Raw genomic sequence first — 13868 nt, 5'->3', positions numbered from 1 at the left:
CTCTCGATCAACAAGCCGAAGTGCCAGAGCATAAGCATTGTCATGTGAAGAGAGGGAGAAAAAAAACACTTTTATTCCCATGAAATCAGACTGGGCCAAAACAATGCAGACAGGCTTGAGCATCTGTGCCTTTGATACCAGAGAAGACGGATGAGGGAAGGAGAGAATGAGGGGGAAAGAAGGAAGCAGAGAATTATGTTTGTTTGGCCACCCACTGTGCGCTTCATGCTTCAAAGTGTTCCGTCTGAATTCCACAAGGCTTGAGAATACACACTGGAATGCACAAAGCTGGCATCAGTTAGAATTTTGGAAAAAGGAGCTATTTATTATGCACTTCAAGTCTAAATTACTTCACTTCAGGGATGAATTTTTTCACTTCAATTCTGAATTATTTTAACTGCAGCTTGATAATGTATACATTTTCAGAGTTTGTGAATATCATTCATTTGTGACATAATGTTGCTCTTTATGGAATATAGCTCTTTATGTACAGAAATAGGATTCTTTGATCTGCATATGGTCACATATTTCCTAAAAACAAGCTTAGGTACTGTATCTTACATAGTTCTAAACACCTTTGACATGTTAAGACACGTGACTTGGCCTATTTGCCTATTTTATCAGATTGAGTGAATATTGGTGCGTCACATATTGAGTGCAAGTTCGGCCTTCTTAGAAATGTCTGAACCGGAGTAACACAAGACTAGAGGTGTATGAGGGAAGTATACACTACGCAGATCTGTATATGTAAACATCCATTTAGCCGAAGACTTAAGCTTACACTTTTTTACAATCACTTTGGCACTAATTTTAGAACCTTGTGGTCATTTTTCAAAACTCTAGACACAAAACTCAAAACAGTCATCACTTGTAACACAGTGTTCAAAACATTGCATTGTGCATTCATATCTTTAAAGAAGCCTTGCACTTACAGAATCATTGGTTCAAATAACTCATTTATCATGAAATACCATAGGAACATTCATTTAGATCATTAAATATTGCAGTACAAAATATGTGATACATGTTTCATTATGGTACTACACGTAAATACATCACTATAAAAGGACTAGTAGAGAGAATACTACACACAGTGGAATCATTGAACAAAATATGAAATGTATTGATGAAATGCAATAAAATCACACGATAGGTTTCTTTGAATCAAAGCAAAAATAATTAGCTACAAAAAAGAACACTACAGTAAAACATCACCAGAAGTGTTCCTCACCTGGCTTACTGTAAAACATCACTGCAGTGTTCCTCACCTGGCTTACTGTAAAACATCACTGCAGTGTTCCTCACCTGGCTTACTGTAAAACATCACTGCAGTGTTCCTCACCTGGCTTACTGTAAAACATCACTGCAGTGTTCAACACCTGGCTTACTGTAAAACATCACTGCAGTGTTCCTCACCTGGTTTACTGTAAAACATCACTGCAGTGTTCCTCACCTGGCTTACTGTAAAACATCACTGCAGTGTTCCTCACCTGGCTTACTGTAAAACATCACTGCAGTGTTCCTCACCTGGCTTACTGTAAAACATCACTGCAGTGTTCCTCACCTGGCTTCACTGTGTTCCTCAAAAAAACATCACTGCAGTGTTCCTCACCTGGCTTACTGTAAAACATCACTGCAGTGTTCCTCACCTGGCTTACTGTAAAACATCACTGCAGTGTTCCTCACCTGGCTTACTGTAAAAAGCAAAACAAAGGATTGATTACTGTACTTCTATATTTCCATCAACCCTGTCTTGTGGATTTGGCCACAGGTTCTCATCCACATCACAATGGATGTTTTCATTAGCCAAATATCTTGGGAAGAATCTTTGGGCGTGACGAATCCAGGCCTGACACTGGTCTGCCATGATGTCATTGTATGCGCCATCCATGGCCTGGAGAAGGGTGGCTTGTTCGTGAGGTCGCCTATCATATACCTTCCACCTCCATGTGGAGAAAAATTCCTCAGTCGGGTTAAGGAAAGGAGAGTATGAGGGTAAGTACAAGGTGGTAAATTGTGGATGGGCCTGAAACCATGCTTGCACCATTTGAGCATGGTGGAACCTGACATTATCCCACACAATGACGTAGGTCACACCATCAGCTCTACAGACCTGGTTTAGCTCATCAAGGAAGGTTACAAGGAGAGCTGCATTATATGATCCAATACGAGGTCTGCGTCCCACCACACCATCTTCTGATATAGTCGCACACCTGGTGATGTTTGCCCCCATGTTGTCCAGGGACTTGGATGGTTGCCCGCTGGCCAATGAAATTCCGACCTCTCCTCTTTGTCTTGGCCGGGTTGAACCCTGCCTCATCCAAAAATAGGAATTTGTGATGGTTTTCGTCAGCATCCAGCTCCATCTCCCTCTAAAAATACATTTTGGAAAGAGAATTACTGATTACAATGGTGTAGAATTTGGGGGGAATTTTTCAAAACAGTCATCTTGAAAGTGAACATACCTGAACATACCAGTCCTCAGTTGCTTGACTCTGTCTGCATTTCTTTCAGAAGGCACACGGTATAGCTGTTTTAGAGACACCTGGTGCCTTTTCGGCATGGGTGCAATAGTTGGCAAACTTATGGATTCCACATTGTTCAACATGTCGTCACTGTCCAAGATGTGCTGCTGAATTTCTGTAAGGTGAATATCATTTCTGTCCCGAACCAAATTGACCACAGCCCGCTCTTGTTGGTCAGTCAGAATTTTGCCTCTGCCTCCTCTATTTGGCCTTGTCTCAATTCTGCATGGAAAATTACAGTAAGAACACATTTAGTCACATCACCTACTCTGTGGTACACATTGGTTGATCTTCTGAGGTTTAGTTGAATCATTATAGCTGCCTCAGTCATTGTCATGCCATGACATGGTCTACAACTATTGCTCGGATTTCATTGGAAACTCTCTGCTGTTGCTGCCACTGTCTTGGTTTGTGGCCTTGTTCTCTACCACGGTCCCTCACACCTCTCAAACGAGGCCCACGACCACCTCTCAGAAGGGGTGCTTGTCCTCTACCACGTTCCCCCACACCTCTCAAACGATGCCCACGACCACCACTCAGAAGGGGTGCTTGTCTCCTGACATTCCTTTGACCACCACGTTTCCTTCGTCTTCCTCCTCCCACTGCTTGACCTCTGTTGTGACCTGGATCACCTGCTGACTCCATGTTATCGCCATGTTGTTGCCGGTGGATACCACTCATTACACTATATACTCGTACCACAATGTACGAGTTGGCAGTTTTGGAAAAGCAATTACAAGGGCCTGCATATATACACTCACCGGTCACTTTATTAGGTACACCTGCGTGTTAACGCTAATAGCCTGCTCCTTTGAATAGCGAATCATGTGGCTGCCTGAAACTCTATATATAATATATAGAGTAGAGAGCTTTAGTTGTGGTTCGACCAAACATTAGAACGGGCAAGATGCGTAATCTAAGCAACTTTGACCGTGGTATGATTGCTGGTGCCACACATGGTGGTTTCAGCATCTCAGAAACAGCTGCCCCCTGGGATTTATGCACTACAGTCTCTAGAGTTTACAGAGAACAGTGCGATAAACAAAACACATTCAGTGAGCGGCTGTGGGCAAAACACCTTGTTAATGAGAGAGGTCAGAGGAGAATGTCCAGACTCATTCAAGCTAAAAGAAAGGCCAAAAATGCTCAAATAACAGCCATTTAAAACAATGGTGTGCATGCTGCAAAAGGGGGTACCTGAAAAAGTCATGTCAAATCTGAAAACATGGTCTGGAAAAGTGGTACATGGGACCATAGAAACAGTGTCTGATAAAGAATGATGATGAAGTATTACATCCATAGATAATGTAGTCTAATTGGTTCATGTTCCACGGTAATTGGTGTCATTGGATCTCATTATCCTGAAGATTTGATGATCTAAACATGGAATATTGTTTGTCAGTGTCCATAAAACTATGCATTAAGAGTAATGCAACAGTTACTTATCATTTTCAGCAGGTGTATCAATTGATAGTTAGATCATCGTAATGAAATGAATAGACAGTCATCTCAGATGTAATGTGTGAATTGCATTTTGAAATGGTGATACTTTGATGTTAAGTTGTGTCATTTTGAACAGGTGATTTTAGTTCAATGAACAAATGATCTTAACTTTATGTGTATTGTATCCAAGCAATTGCAAAAAGTGTTAGTTTTGAAAATGTGCTTTTTGATCATCGGTTGTAAGTTTTGTGTCAGGAGTTTTGAAAAAGGACATCAAGGTTCTGAAATGAGTGCCAAAGTGATTGTAAAAAACTGATGTAACCACACACATACAGAGGAAGGGACTGCCTCTGTCAGGGAATAAGCAGACACATGTAGATGAATAATGGATTTGTTTTTATTGGTAACAAAACAATTGGTGTGTGTGTGTGTGTGTGTGTGTGTGTGTGCGTTTGTGTTTGTACAGGGCTTCGAAGGGAAGAAAGGAGCGAGAGGCCTGACTGGGACCGCTGGTGTTGAAGTAAGTATCACATAACCACAATGTAGAGAAGACATGATGAAAGAAAGAAGGACAGAGGGAGAGGGTGATGGGAGAGATGTAGAGAGGTACAGAGGGAGAGGGTGATGGGAGAGATGTAGAGAGGTACAGAGGGAGAGGGTGATGGGAGAGATGTAGAGAGGTACAGAGGGAGATGATGGGAGAGATGTAGAGAGGTACAGAGGGAGAGGGTGATGGGAGAGATGTAGAGAGGTACAGAGGGAGAGGGTGATGGGAGAGATGTAGAGAGGTACAGAGGGAGAGGGTGATGGGAGAGATGTAGAGAGGTACAGAGGGAGAGGGTGATGGGAGAGATGTAGAGAGGTACAGAGGGAGAGGGTGATGGGAGAGATGTAGAGAGGTACAGAGGGAGAGGGTGATGGGAGAGATGTAGAGAGGTGGAGAGGGTGATGGGAGAAATGTAGAGAGGTACAGAGGGAGAGGGTGATGGGAGAGATGTAGAGAGGTACAGAGGTACAGAGGGAGAGGGTGATGGGAGAGATGTAGAGAGGTACAGAGGGAGAGGGTGATGGGAGAGATATAGAGAGGTACAGAGGGAGAGGGTGATGGGAGAGATGTAGAGAGGTACAGAGGGAGAGGGTGATGGGAGAGATGTAGAGAGGTACAGAGGGAGAGGGTGATGGGAGAGATGTACAGAGGGAGAGGGTGATGGGAGAGATGTAGAGAGGTACAGAGGGAGAGGGTGATGGGAGAGATGTAGAGAGGTACAGAGGGAGAGGGTGATGGGAGAGATGTAGAGAGGTACAGAGGGAGAGGGTGATGGGAGAGATGTAGAGAGGTACAGAGGGAGAGGGTGATGGGAGAGATGTAGAGAGGTACAGAGGGAGAGGGTGATGGGAGAGATGTAGAGAGGTACAGAGGGAGAGGGTGATGGGAGAGATGTAGAGATGTACAGAGGGAGAGGGTGATGGGAGAGATGTAGAGAGGTACAGAGGGAGAGGGTGAGGGGAGAGATGTAGAGAGGTACAGAGGGAGAGGGTGATGGGAGAGATGTAGAGAGGTACAGAGGGAGAGGGTGATGGGAGAGATGTAGAGAGGTACAGAGGGAGAGGGTGATGGGAGAGATGTAGAGAGGTACAGAGGTACAGAGGGAGAGGGTGATGGGAGAGATGTAGAGAGGTACAGAGGGAGAGGGTGATGGGAGAGATGTAGAGAGGTACAGAGGTACAGAGGGAGAGGGTGATGGGAGAGATGTAGAGATGAGAGGTACAGAGGGAGAGGGTGATGGGAGAGATGTAGAGAGGTACAGAGGGAGAGGGTGATGGGAGAGATGTAGAGAGGTACAGAGGGAGAGGGTGATGGGAGAGATGTAGAGAGGTACAGAGGGAGAGGGTGATGGGAGAGATGTAGAGAGGTACAGAGGGAGAGGGTGATGGGAGAGATGTAGAGAGGTACAGAGGGAGAGGGTGATGGGAGAGATGTAGAGAGGTACAGAGGGAGAGGGTGATGGGAGAGATGTAGAGAGGTACAGAGGGAGAGGGTGATGGGAGAGATGTAGAGAGGTACAGAGGGAGAGGGTGATGGGAGAGATGTACAGAGGGAGAGGGTGATGGGAGAGATGTAGAGAGGTACAGAGGGAGAGGGTGATGGGAGAGATGTAGAGAGGTACAGAGGGAGAGGGTGATGGGAGAGATGTAGAGAGGATCAGAGGGAGAGGGTGATGGGAGAGATGTAGAGAGGTACAGAGGGAGAGGGTGATGGGAGAGATGTAGAGAGGTACAGAGGGAGAGGGTGATGGGAGAGATGTAGAGAGGTACAGAGGGAGAGGGTGATGGGAGAGATGTAGAGAGGTACAGAGGGAGAGGGTGATGGGAGAGATGTAGAGATGTACAGAGGGAGAGGGTGATGGGAGAGATGTAGAGAGGTACAGAGGGAGAGGGTGAGGGGAGAGATGTAGAGAGGTACAGAGGGAGAGGGTGATGGGAGAGATGTAGAGAGGTACAGAGGGAGAGGGTGATGGGAGAGATGAGAGAGGTGAGGGAGAGGGTGATTGTAGAGATGTAGAGAGGTACAGAGGGAGAGGGTGATGGGAGAGATGTAGAGAGGTACAGAGGGAGAGGGTGATGGGAGAGATGTAGAGAGGTACAGAGGTACAGAGGGAGAGGGTGATGGGAGAGATGTAGAGATGTAGAGAGGTACAGAGGGAGAGGGTGATGGGAGAGATGTAGAGAGGTACAGAGGTACAGAGGGAGAGGGTGATGGGAGAGATGTAGAGATGTAGAGAGGTACAGAGGGAGAGGGTGATGGGAGAGATGTAGAGAGGTACAGAGGGAGAGGGTGATGGGAGACATGTAGAGAGGTACAGAGGGAGAGGGTGATGGGAGAGATGTAGAGAGGTACAGAGGGAGAGGGTGATGGGAGAGATGTAGAGAGGTACAGAGGGAGAGGGTGATGGGAGAGAGGTACAGAGGGAGAGGGTGATGGGAGAGATGTAGAGAGGTACAGAGGGAGAGGGTGATGGGAGAGATGTAGAGAGGTACAGAGGGAGAGGGTGATGGGAGAGATGTAGAGAGGTACAGAGGGAGAGGGTGATGGGAGAGATGTAGAGAGGTACAGAGGGAGAGGGTGATGGGAGAGATGTAGAGAGGTACAGAGGGAGAGGGTGATTGGAGAGATGTAGAGAGGTACAGAGGGAGAGGGTGATGGGAGAGATGTAGAGAGGTACAGAGGGAGAGGGTGATGGGAGAGATGTAGAGAGGTACAGAGGTACAGAGGGAGGGGTGATGGGAGAGATGTAGAGAGGTACAGAGGGAGAGGGTGATGGGAGAGATGTAGAGAGGTACAGAGGGAGAGGGTGATGGGAGAGATGTAGAGAGGTACAGAGGGAGAGGGTGATGGGAGAGATGTAGAGAGGTACAGAGGGAGAGGATGATGGGAGAGATGTAGAGAGGTACAGAGGGAGAGGGTGATGGGAGAGATGTAGAGAGGTACAGAGGGAGAGGGTGATGGGAGAGATGTAGAGAGGTACAGAGGTACAGAGGGAGAGGGTGATGGGAGAGATGTAGAGAGGTACAGAGGGAGAGGGTGATGGGAGAGATGTAGAGAGGTACAGAGGGAGAGGGTGATGGGAGAGATGTAGAGAGGTACAGAGGGAGAGGGTGATGGGAGAGGTGGAGAGGGTAATGGGAGAGATGTAGAGAGGGAGAGGGTGATGAGAGAGATGTAGAGAGGTGGAGAGGGTGATGGGAGAGATGTAGAGAGGGAGAGGGTGATGAGAGAGATGTAGAGAGGTGGAGAGGGTGATGGGAGAGATGTAGAGAGGGGAGAGGGTGATGAGAGAGATGTAGAGAGGTGGAGAGGGTGATGGGAGAGATGTAGAGAGGTACAGAGGGAGAGGGTGATGGGAGAGATGTAGAGAGGTGGAGAGGGTGATGAGAGAGGTGGAGAGGGTGATGGGAGAGATGTAGAGAGGTACAGAGGGAGAGGGTGATGGGAGAGATGTAGAGAGGTACAGAGGGAGAGGGTGATGGGAGAGATGTAGAGAGGTACAGAGGGAGAGGGTGATGGGAGAGGTGGAGAGGGTGATGGGAGAGATGTACAGAGGGAGAGGGTGATGAGAGAGATGTAGAGAGGTGGAGAGGGTGATGGGAGAGATGTAGAGAGGTACAGAGGGAGAGGGTGATGGGAGAGATGTAGAGAGGTACAGAGGGAGAGGGTGATGGGAGAGATGTAGAGAGGTACAGAGGGAGAGGGTGATGGGAGAGATGTACAGAGGGAGAGGGTGATGAGAGAGAGATGTAGAGAGGTACAGAGGGAGAGGGTGATGAGAGAGGTGGAGAGAGGTACAGAGGGAGAGGGTGATGGGAGAGATGTAGAGAGGTACAGAGGGAGAGGGTGATGGGAGAGATGTAGAGAGGTACAGAGGGAGAGGGTGATGAGAGAGGTGGAGAGGGTGATGGGAGAGATGTAGAGAGGTACAGAGGGAGAGGGTGATGAGAGAGGTGGAGAGGGTGATGGGAGAGATATAGAGAGGTACAGAGGGAGAGGGTGATGGGAGAGATGTAGAGAGGTGAGGGAGAGGGTGATGGGAGAGATGTAGAGAGGTACAGAGGGAGAGGGTGATGAGAGAGGTGGAGAGGGTGATGGGAGAGATGTAGAGAGGTACAGAGGGAGAGGGTGATGAGAGAGGTGGAGAGGGTGATGGGAGAGATGTAGAGAGGTACAGAGGGAGAGGGTGATGAGAGAGGTGGAGAGGGTGATGGGAGAGATGTAGAGAGGTACAGAGGGAGAGGGTGATGGGAGAGATGTAGAGAGGTGGAGAGGGAGATGGGAGAGATGTAGAGAGGTACAGAGGGAGAGGGTGATGGGAGAGATGTAGAGAGGTGGTGATGGGAGAGATGTAGAGAGGTACAGAGGGAGAGGGTGATGGGAGAGATGTAGAGAGGTGGAGAGGGTGATGGGAGAGATGTAGAGAGGTGGAGAGGGTGATGGGAGAGATGTAGAGAGGGTGATGGGAGAGTTGTAGAGAGGTACAGAGGGAGAGGGTGATGGTAGAGATGTAGAGAGGTGGAGAGGGAGAGGGTGATGGGAGAGATGTAGAGAGGTGGAGAGGGTGATGGGAGAGATGTAGAGAGGTACAGAGGGAGAGGGTGATGGGAGAGATGTAGAGAGGTGGAGAGGGAGAGGGTGATGGGAGAGATGTAGAGAGGTGGAGAGGGTGATGGGAGAGATGTAGAGAGGGTGATGGGAGAGTTGTAGAGAGGTACAGAGGGAGAGGGTGATGGGAGAGATGTAGAGAGGTACAGAGGGAGAGGGTGATGGGAGAGATGTAGAGAGGTACAGAGGGAGAGGGTGATGGGAGAGATGTAGAGAGGTACAGAGGGAGAGGGTGATGGGAGAGATGTAGAGAGGTACAGAGGGAGAGGGTGATGGGAGAGATGTAGAGAGGTGGAGAGGGTGATGGGAGAGATGTAGGTAGGTACAGAGGGAGAGGGTGATGGGAGAGATGTAGAGAGGTACAGAGGGAGAGGGTGATGGGAGAGATGTAGAGAGGTACAGAGGGAGAGGGTGATGGGAGAGATGTAGAGAGGTACAGAGGGAGAGGGTGATGGGAGAGATGTAGAGAGGTACAGAGAGAGGAAATAGATATATTGCATTACATTCTGTACTACAACAAACAAGCCTAATGCATTGTGTTAAGTGGAGATTACATTTACAGTATGGACTACTTTGTAGGGGGGAGAAATGGGGAGAGAAGTGGAGATAGAGGGACGGACAGAGAGAGAGCGAGAGAGAGCCTATGTGAAGAGATAGAAAGCAGGGAAGGAGGGATGATGGAGAGAGAGAGGCCATGGAGTGATGGAAACAAATTGAATGAGTTATTGCCGAGAACATGCTGAGTCATGGTATCAAAAGATTCTACAGCTGCACCATCGAGAGCCTCCTGACCAGTTGCATCACCACCTAGTATGGAAACGTTCGGCTACAGAGGGTAGTGCGTACGACCCAGTACATCACTGGGGCCAAGCTTCTTGCCATTCAGGACCTCTCTACTAGGTGGTGTCAGAGGAAGGCCCCCCCAAAAATTGTCAAAGACCCCAGCCACCCTAGTCATAAACTGCTCTCTCTGCTACCGCACGGCAAGCAGTACCGGAGCTCCAAGTCTAGGTCCAAAAGGCTCCTTAACAGCTTCTACTCCCCAGCTGTAAGACTGTTGAACAGCTAATCAGGTTGGGAAAGGTTGGGAGATTAGAGCGGCAGTGTATCGTAGGTGGTTGGATAAAATGCATTACGGTGAGAAGTGACCTCAACCGGCTAAGACCTGAATATTCACGTTAGCGCCCATAACTAACGTAGTATTGTCCTGGAGACACGACAGATTGAGTTTGATATTGTTGTTTTGTATTTCCCAGGGCGAAGTTGGTTTACTTGGACCCAGAGGCATGGAGGGATACGCTGGGCCTGACGGTCCTCCAGGACTGGTTGGGTTACCAGGATTTCCAGGGAAGACTGGGCGACAGGTACACACTCATCAGGCACAATTATTCCCCGTGCCTGCAGACACTCACACACACACGCACGCGCGCGCGCACACACACACACACAGAATGGGGCCCTATAATCTGTCCATAAACAAACTCTTGCCCTGTCTGTGCTCTACAGTAGGTCACAGTAAGAGTCAGGGGATTATTACATTGTGTAAGCAAACTTTAAGAGAGCCATTCTCTCAGCATCGTTAAATGTCTGTGGCTGACAGTCTGACCCGCTCTCTGAATCAGAATAAAGTTTACGATCCAGTGACCCCTTTCTTATTTAGTTTTACCGCGTCTCCTCGTTCAAAACCTCACTCATCTATTTCTCTTGCAACATTACACGCAATCACAACACTAGCTAGCGTCACAGTACATCTCCAACAGTGTCCAAACTGAAGAATGGGCTGAATAAAGTTATGAGATTATCCCATTATTAAAGGAAAAATACACTCAAAAACTATATTACGGTATTTTTTTAATTAATCCATGTCAGCAATCAAGTTTTCAAGACATTGGATTTTCAAGAAGCAAAGTGTCACTTGCCACATCATAATGACGGTGCATAATGCATCACATGATGCAAAACAAATACTTCTTGAAAATCCTAAATCTTGAAAATTTGACTGCTGCCATCTTGGGAACTGTGGACTAATGAAGAAAAAAAGTCCTTTAAGTAGATTAAGACAACAACACATTATTAATGTGATTTGTGGCTAGACTAACGACCAGGACGGAGAGACTCCTGTAATCCAGTAAATCAACATAACACAGGAGAAATGGAGCTTTAGAAGACTGAAATATGGCTGCCCCTCCTTTTCCCTTCTCCCTCTCCTTCTGGGCCCGTACTCTTATACTGATCTAGCATCAGGTCCACCCTGTACAGCAATTATAATCTAAAAGGAGAAACTGATCCTAGTTCAGCACTTCTGCACACTGGGAGGCTTAAGGAATACGGATCCTGCTCCCACTAGCTGTGTTTAAAGTACTGAAGGATATTCATCAGGAAATGACTGGTCATTAAATGGCTTATTTGATTTGATTGGGTTTCTGTGGTCAGAGATCAATGGGATTCTTGATACTAAAGTCTGCAGTCCCGGCAGCCCTGAGTATGTGGGTATTTCATGCATGGATGTCCTTTAGTCTTCCCCTGCTACCCAGGCAGCCAGACCGACAGTGGATGACCTTTAGTCTTCCTCTGCTACCCAGGCAGCCAGACCGACAGTGGATGACCTTTAGTCTTCCTCTGCTACCCAGGCAGCCAGACCGACAGTGGATGACCTTTAGTCTTCCTCTGCTACCCAGGCAGCCAGACCGACAGTGGATGTCCTTTAGTCTTCCTCTGCTACCCAGGCAGCCAGACCGACAGTGGATGCCCTTTAGTCTTCCCCTGCTACCCAGGCAGCCAGACCGACAGTGGATGTCCTTTAGTCTTCCTCTGCTACCCAGGCAGCCAGACTGACAGTGGATGACCTTTAGTCTTCCTCTGCTACCCAGGCAGCCAGACCGACAGTGGATGACCTTTAGTCTTCCTCTGCTACCCAGGCAGCCAGACCGACAGTGGATGACCTTTAGTCTTCCTCTGCTACCCAGGCAGCCAGACCGACAGTGGATGACCTTTAGTCTTCCTCTGCTACCCAGGCAGCCAGACCGACAGTGGATGCCCTTTAGTCTTCCTCTGCTACCCAGGCAGCCAGACCGACAGTGGATGACCTTTAGTCTTCCTCTGCTACCCAGGCAGCCAGACCGACAGTGGATGTCCTTTAGTCTTCCTCTGCTACCCAGGCAGCCAGGCCGACAGTGGATGACCTTTAGTCTTCCTCTGCTACCCAGGCAGCCAGACCGACAGTGGATGACCTTTAGTCTTCCTCTGCTACCCAGGCAGCCAGGCCGACAGTGGATGACCTTTAGTCTTCCTCTGCTACCCAGGCAGCCAGGCCGACAGTGGATGACCTTTAGTCTTCCTCTGCTACCCAGGCAGCCAGACCGACAGTGGATGACCTTTAGTCTTCCCCTGCTACCCAGGCAGCCAGACCGACAGTGGATGACCTTTAGTCTTCCTCTGCTACCCAGGCAGCCAGGCCGACAGTGGATGACCTTTAGTCTTCCTCTGCTACCCAGGCAGCCAGACCGACAGTGGATGCCTTTAGTCTTCCCTGCTACCCAGGCAGCCAGACCGACAGTGGATGTCTTTAGTCTTTCCCCTGCTACCCAGGCAGCCAGACCGACAGTGGATGTCCTTTAGTCTTCCTCTGCTACCCAGGCAGCCAGACCGACAGTGGATGTCCTTTAGTCTTCCTCTGCTACCCAGGCAGCCAGACCGACAGTGGATGTCCTTTAGTCTTCCCCTGCTACCCAGGCAGCCAGGCCGACAGTGGATGACCTTTAGTCTTCCTCTGCTACCCAGGCAGCCAGACCGACAGTGGATGACCTTTAGTCTTCCCCTGCTACCCAGGCAGCCAGGCCGACAGTGGATGACCTTTAGTCTTCCTCTGCTACCCAGGCAGCCAGACCGACAGTGGATGACCTTTAGTCTTCCCCTGCTACCCAGGCAGCCAGACCGACAGTGGATGTCCTTTAGTCTTCCCCTGCTACCCAGGCAGCCAGACCGACAGTGGATGTCCTTTAGTCTTCCTCTGCTACCCAGGCAGCCAGACCGACAGTGGATGTCCTTTAGTCTTCCTCTGGCTACCCAGGCAGCCAGACCGACAGTGGATGACCTTTAGTCTTCCTCTGCTACCCAGGCAGCCAGACCGACAGTGGATGACCTTTAGTCTTCCTCTGCTACCCAGGCAGCCAGGATGTCCTTTAGTCTTCCCCTGCTACCCAGGCAGCCAGACTGGATGTCCTTTAGTCTTCCTCTGCTACCCAGGCAGCCAGACCGACAGTGGATGTCCTTTAGTCTTCCTCTGCTACCCAGGCAGCCAGACTGACAGTGGATGACCTTTAGTCTTCCTCTGCTACCCAGGCAGCCAGACCGACAGTGGATGACCTTTAGTCTTCCCCTGCTACCCAGGCAGCCAGACCGACAGTGGATGACCTTTAGTCTTCCCCTGCTACCCAGGCAGCCAGACTGACAGGGATGACCTTTAGTCTTCCCCTGCTACCCAGGCAGCCAGACCGACAGTGGATGACCTTTAGTCTTCCTCTGCTACCCAGGCAGCCAGACCGACAGTGGATGACCTTTAGTCTTCCCCTGCTACCCAGGCAGCCAGACTGACAGGGATAACCTTTAGTCTTCCTCTGCTACCCAGGCAGCCAGACCGACAGTGGATGTCCTTTAGTCTTCCTCTGCTACCCAGGCAGCCAGACCGACAGTGGATGACCTTCAGTATTAGCCACCCTGTCTGTCAGTTACATAAGAAGCCGGTC

At 49.0% G+C, this 13868-nt stretch overlaps 1 protein-coding gene across 2 annotated transcripts in view; it reads left to right on the top strand.

Moving 5' to 3' along the window:
* The window catches only part of LOC112233914 (collagen alpha-1(XXIV) chain-like), a 260500-nt gene that overhangs the window by 216797 nt on the left and 29835 nt on the right, over positions 1-13868 (top strand). For both annotated transcript variants that reach the window (XM_042322354.1, XM_042322355.1), the window contains exons 46-47: positions 4435-4488; positions 10380-10487. In XM_042322354.1, coding sequence (XP_042178288.1) covers positions 4435-4488; positions 10380-10487 — 162 coding nt within the window. The remainder of the gene's footprint in view (positions 1-4434; positions 4489-10379; positions 10488-13868) is intronic.

This window comes from Oncorhynchus tshawytscha, linkage group LG05 (assembly GCF_018296145.1).
Source record: "Oncorhynchus tshawytscha isolate Ot180627B linkage group LG05, Otsh_v2.0, whole genome shotgun sequence".
In the NCBI taxonomy this organism is placed as follows: Eukaryota; Metazoa; Chordata; class Actinopteri; order Salmoniformes; family Salmonidae; genus Oncorhynchus; species Oncorhynchus tshawytscha.
Note: the sequence above shows the minus strand (reverse complement) of the source record. Positions and strands in the feature narration are given on the sequence as shown.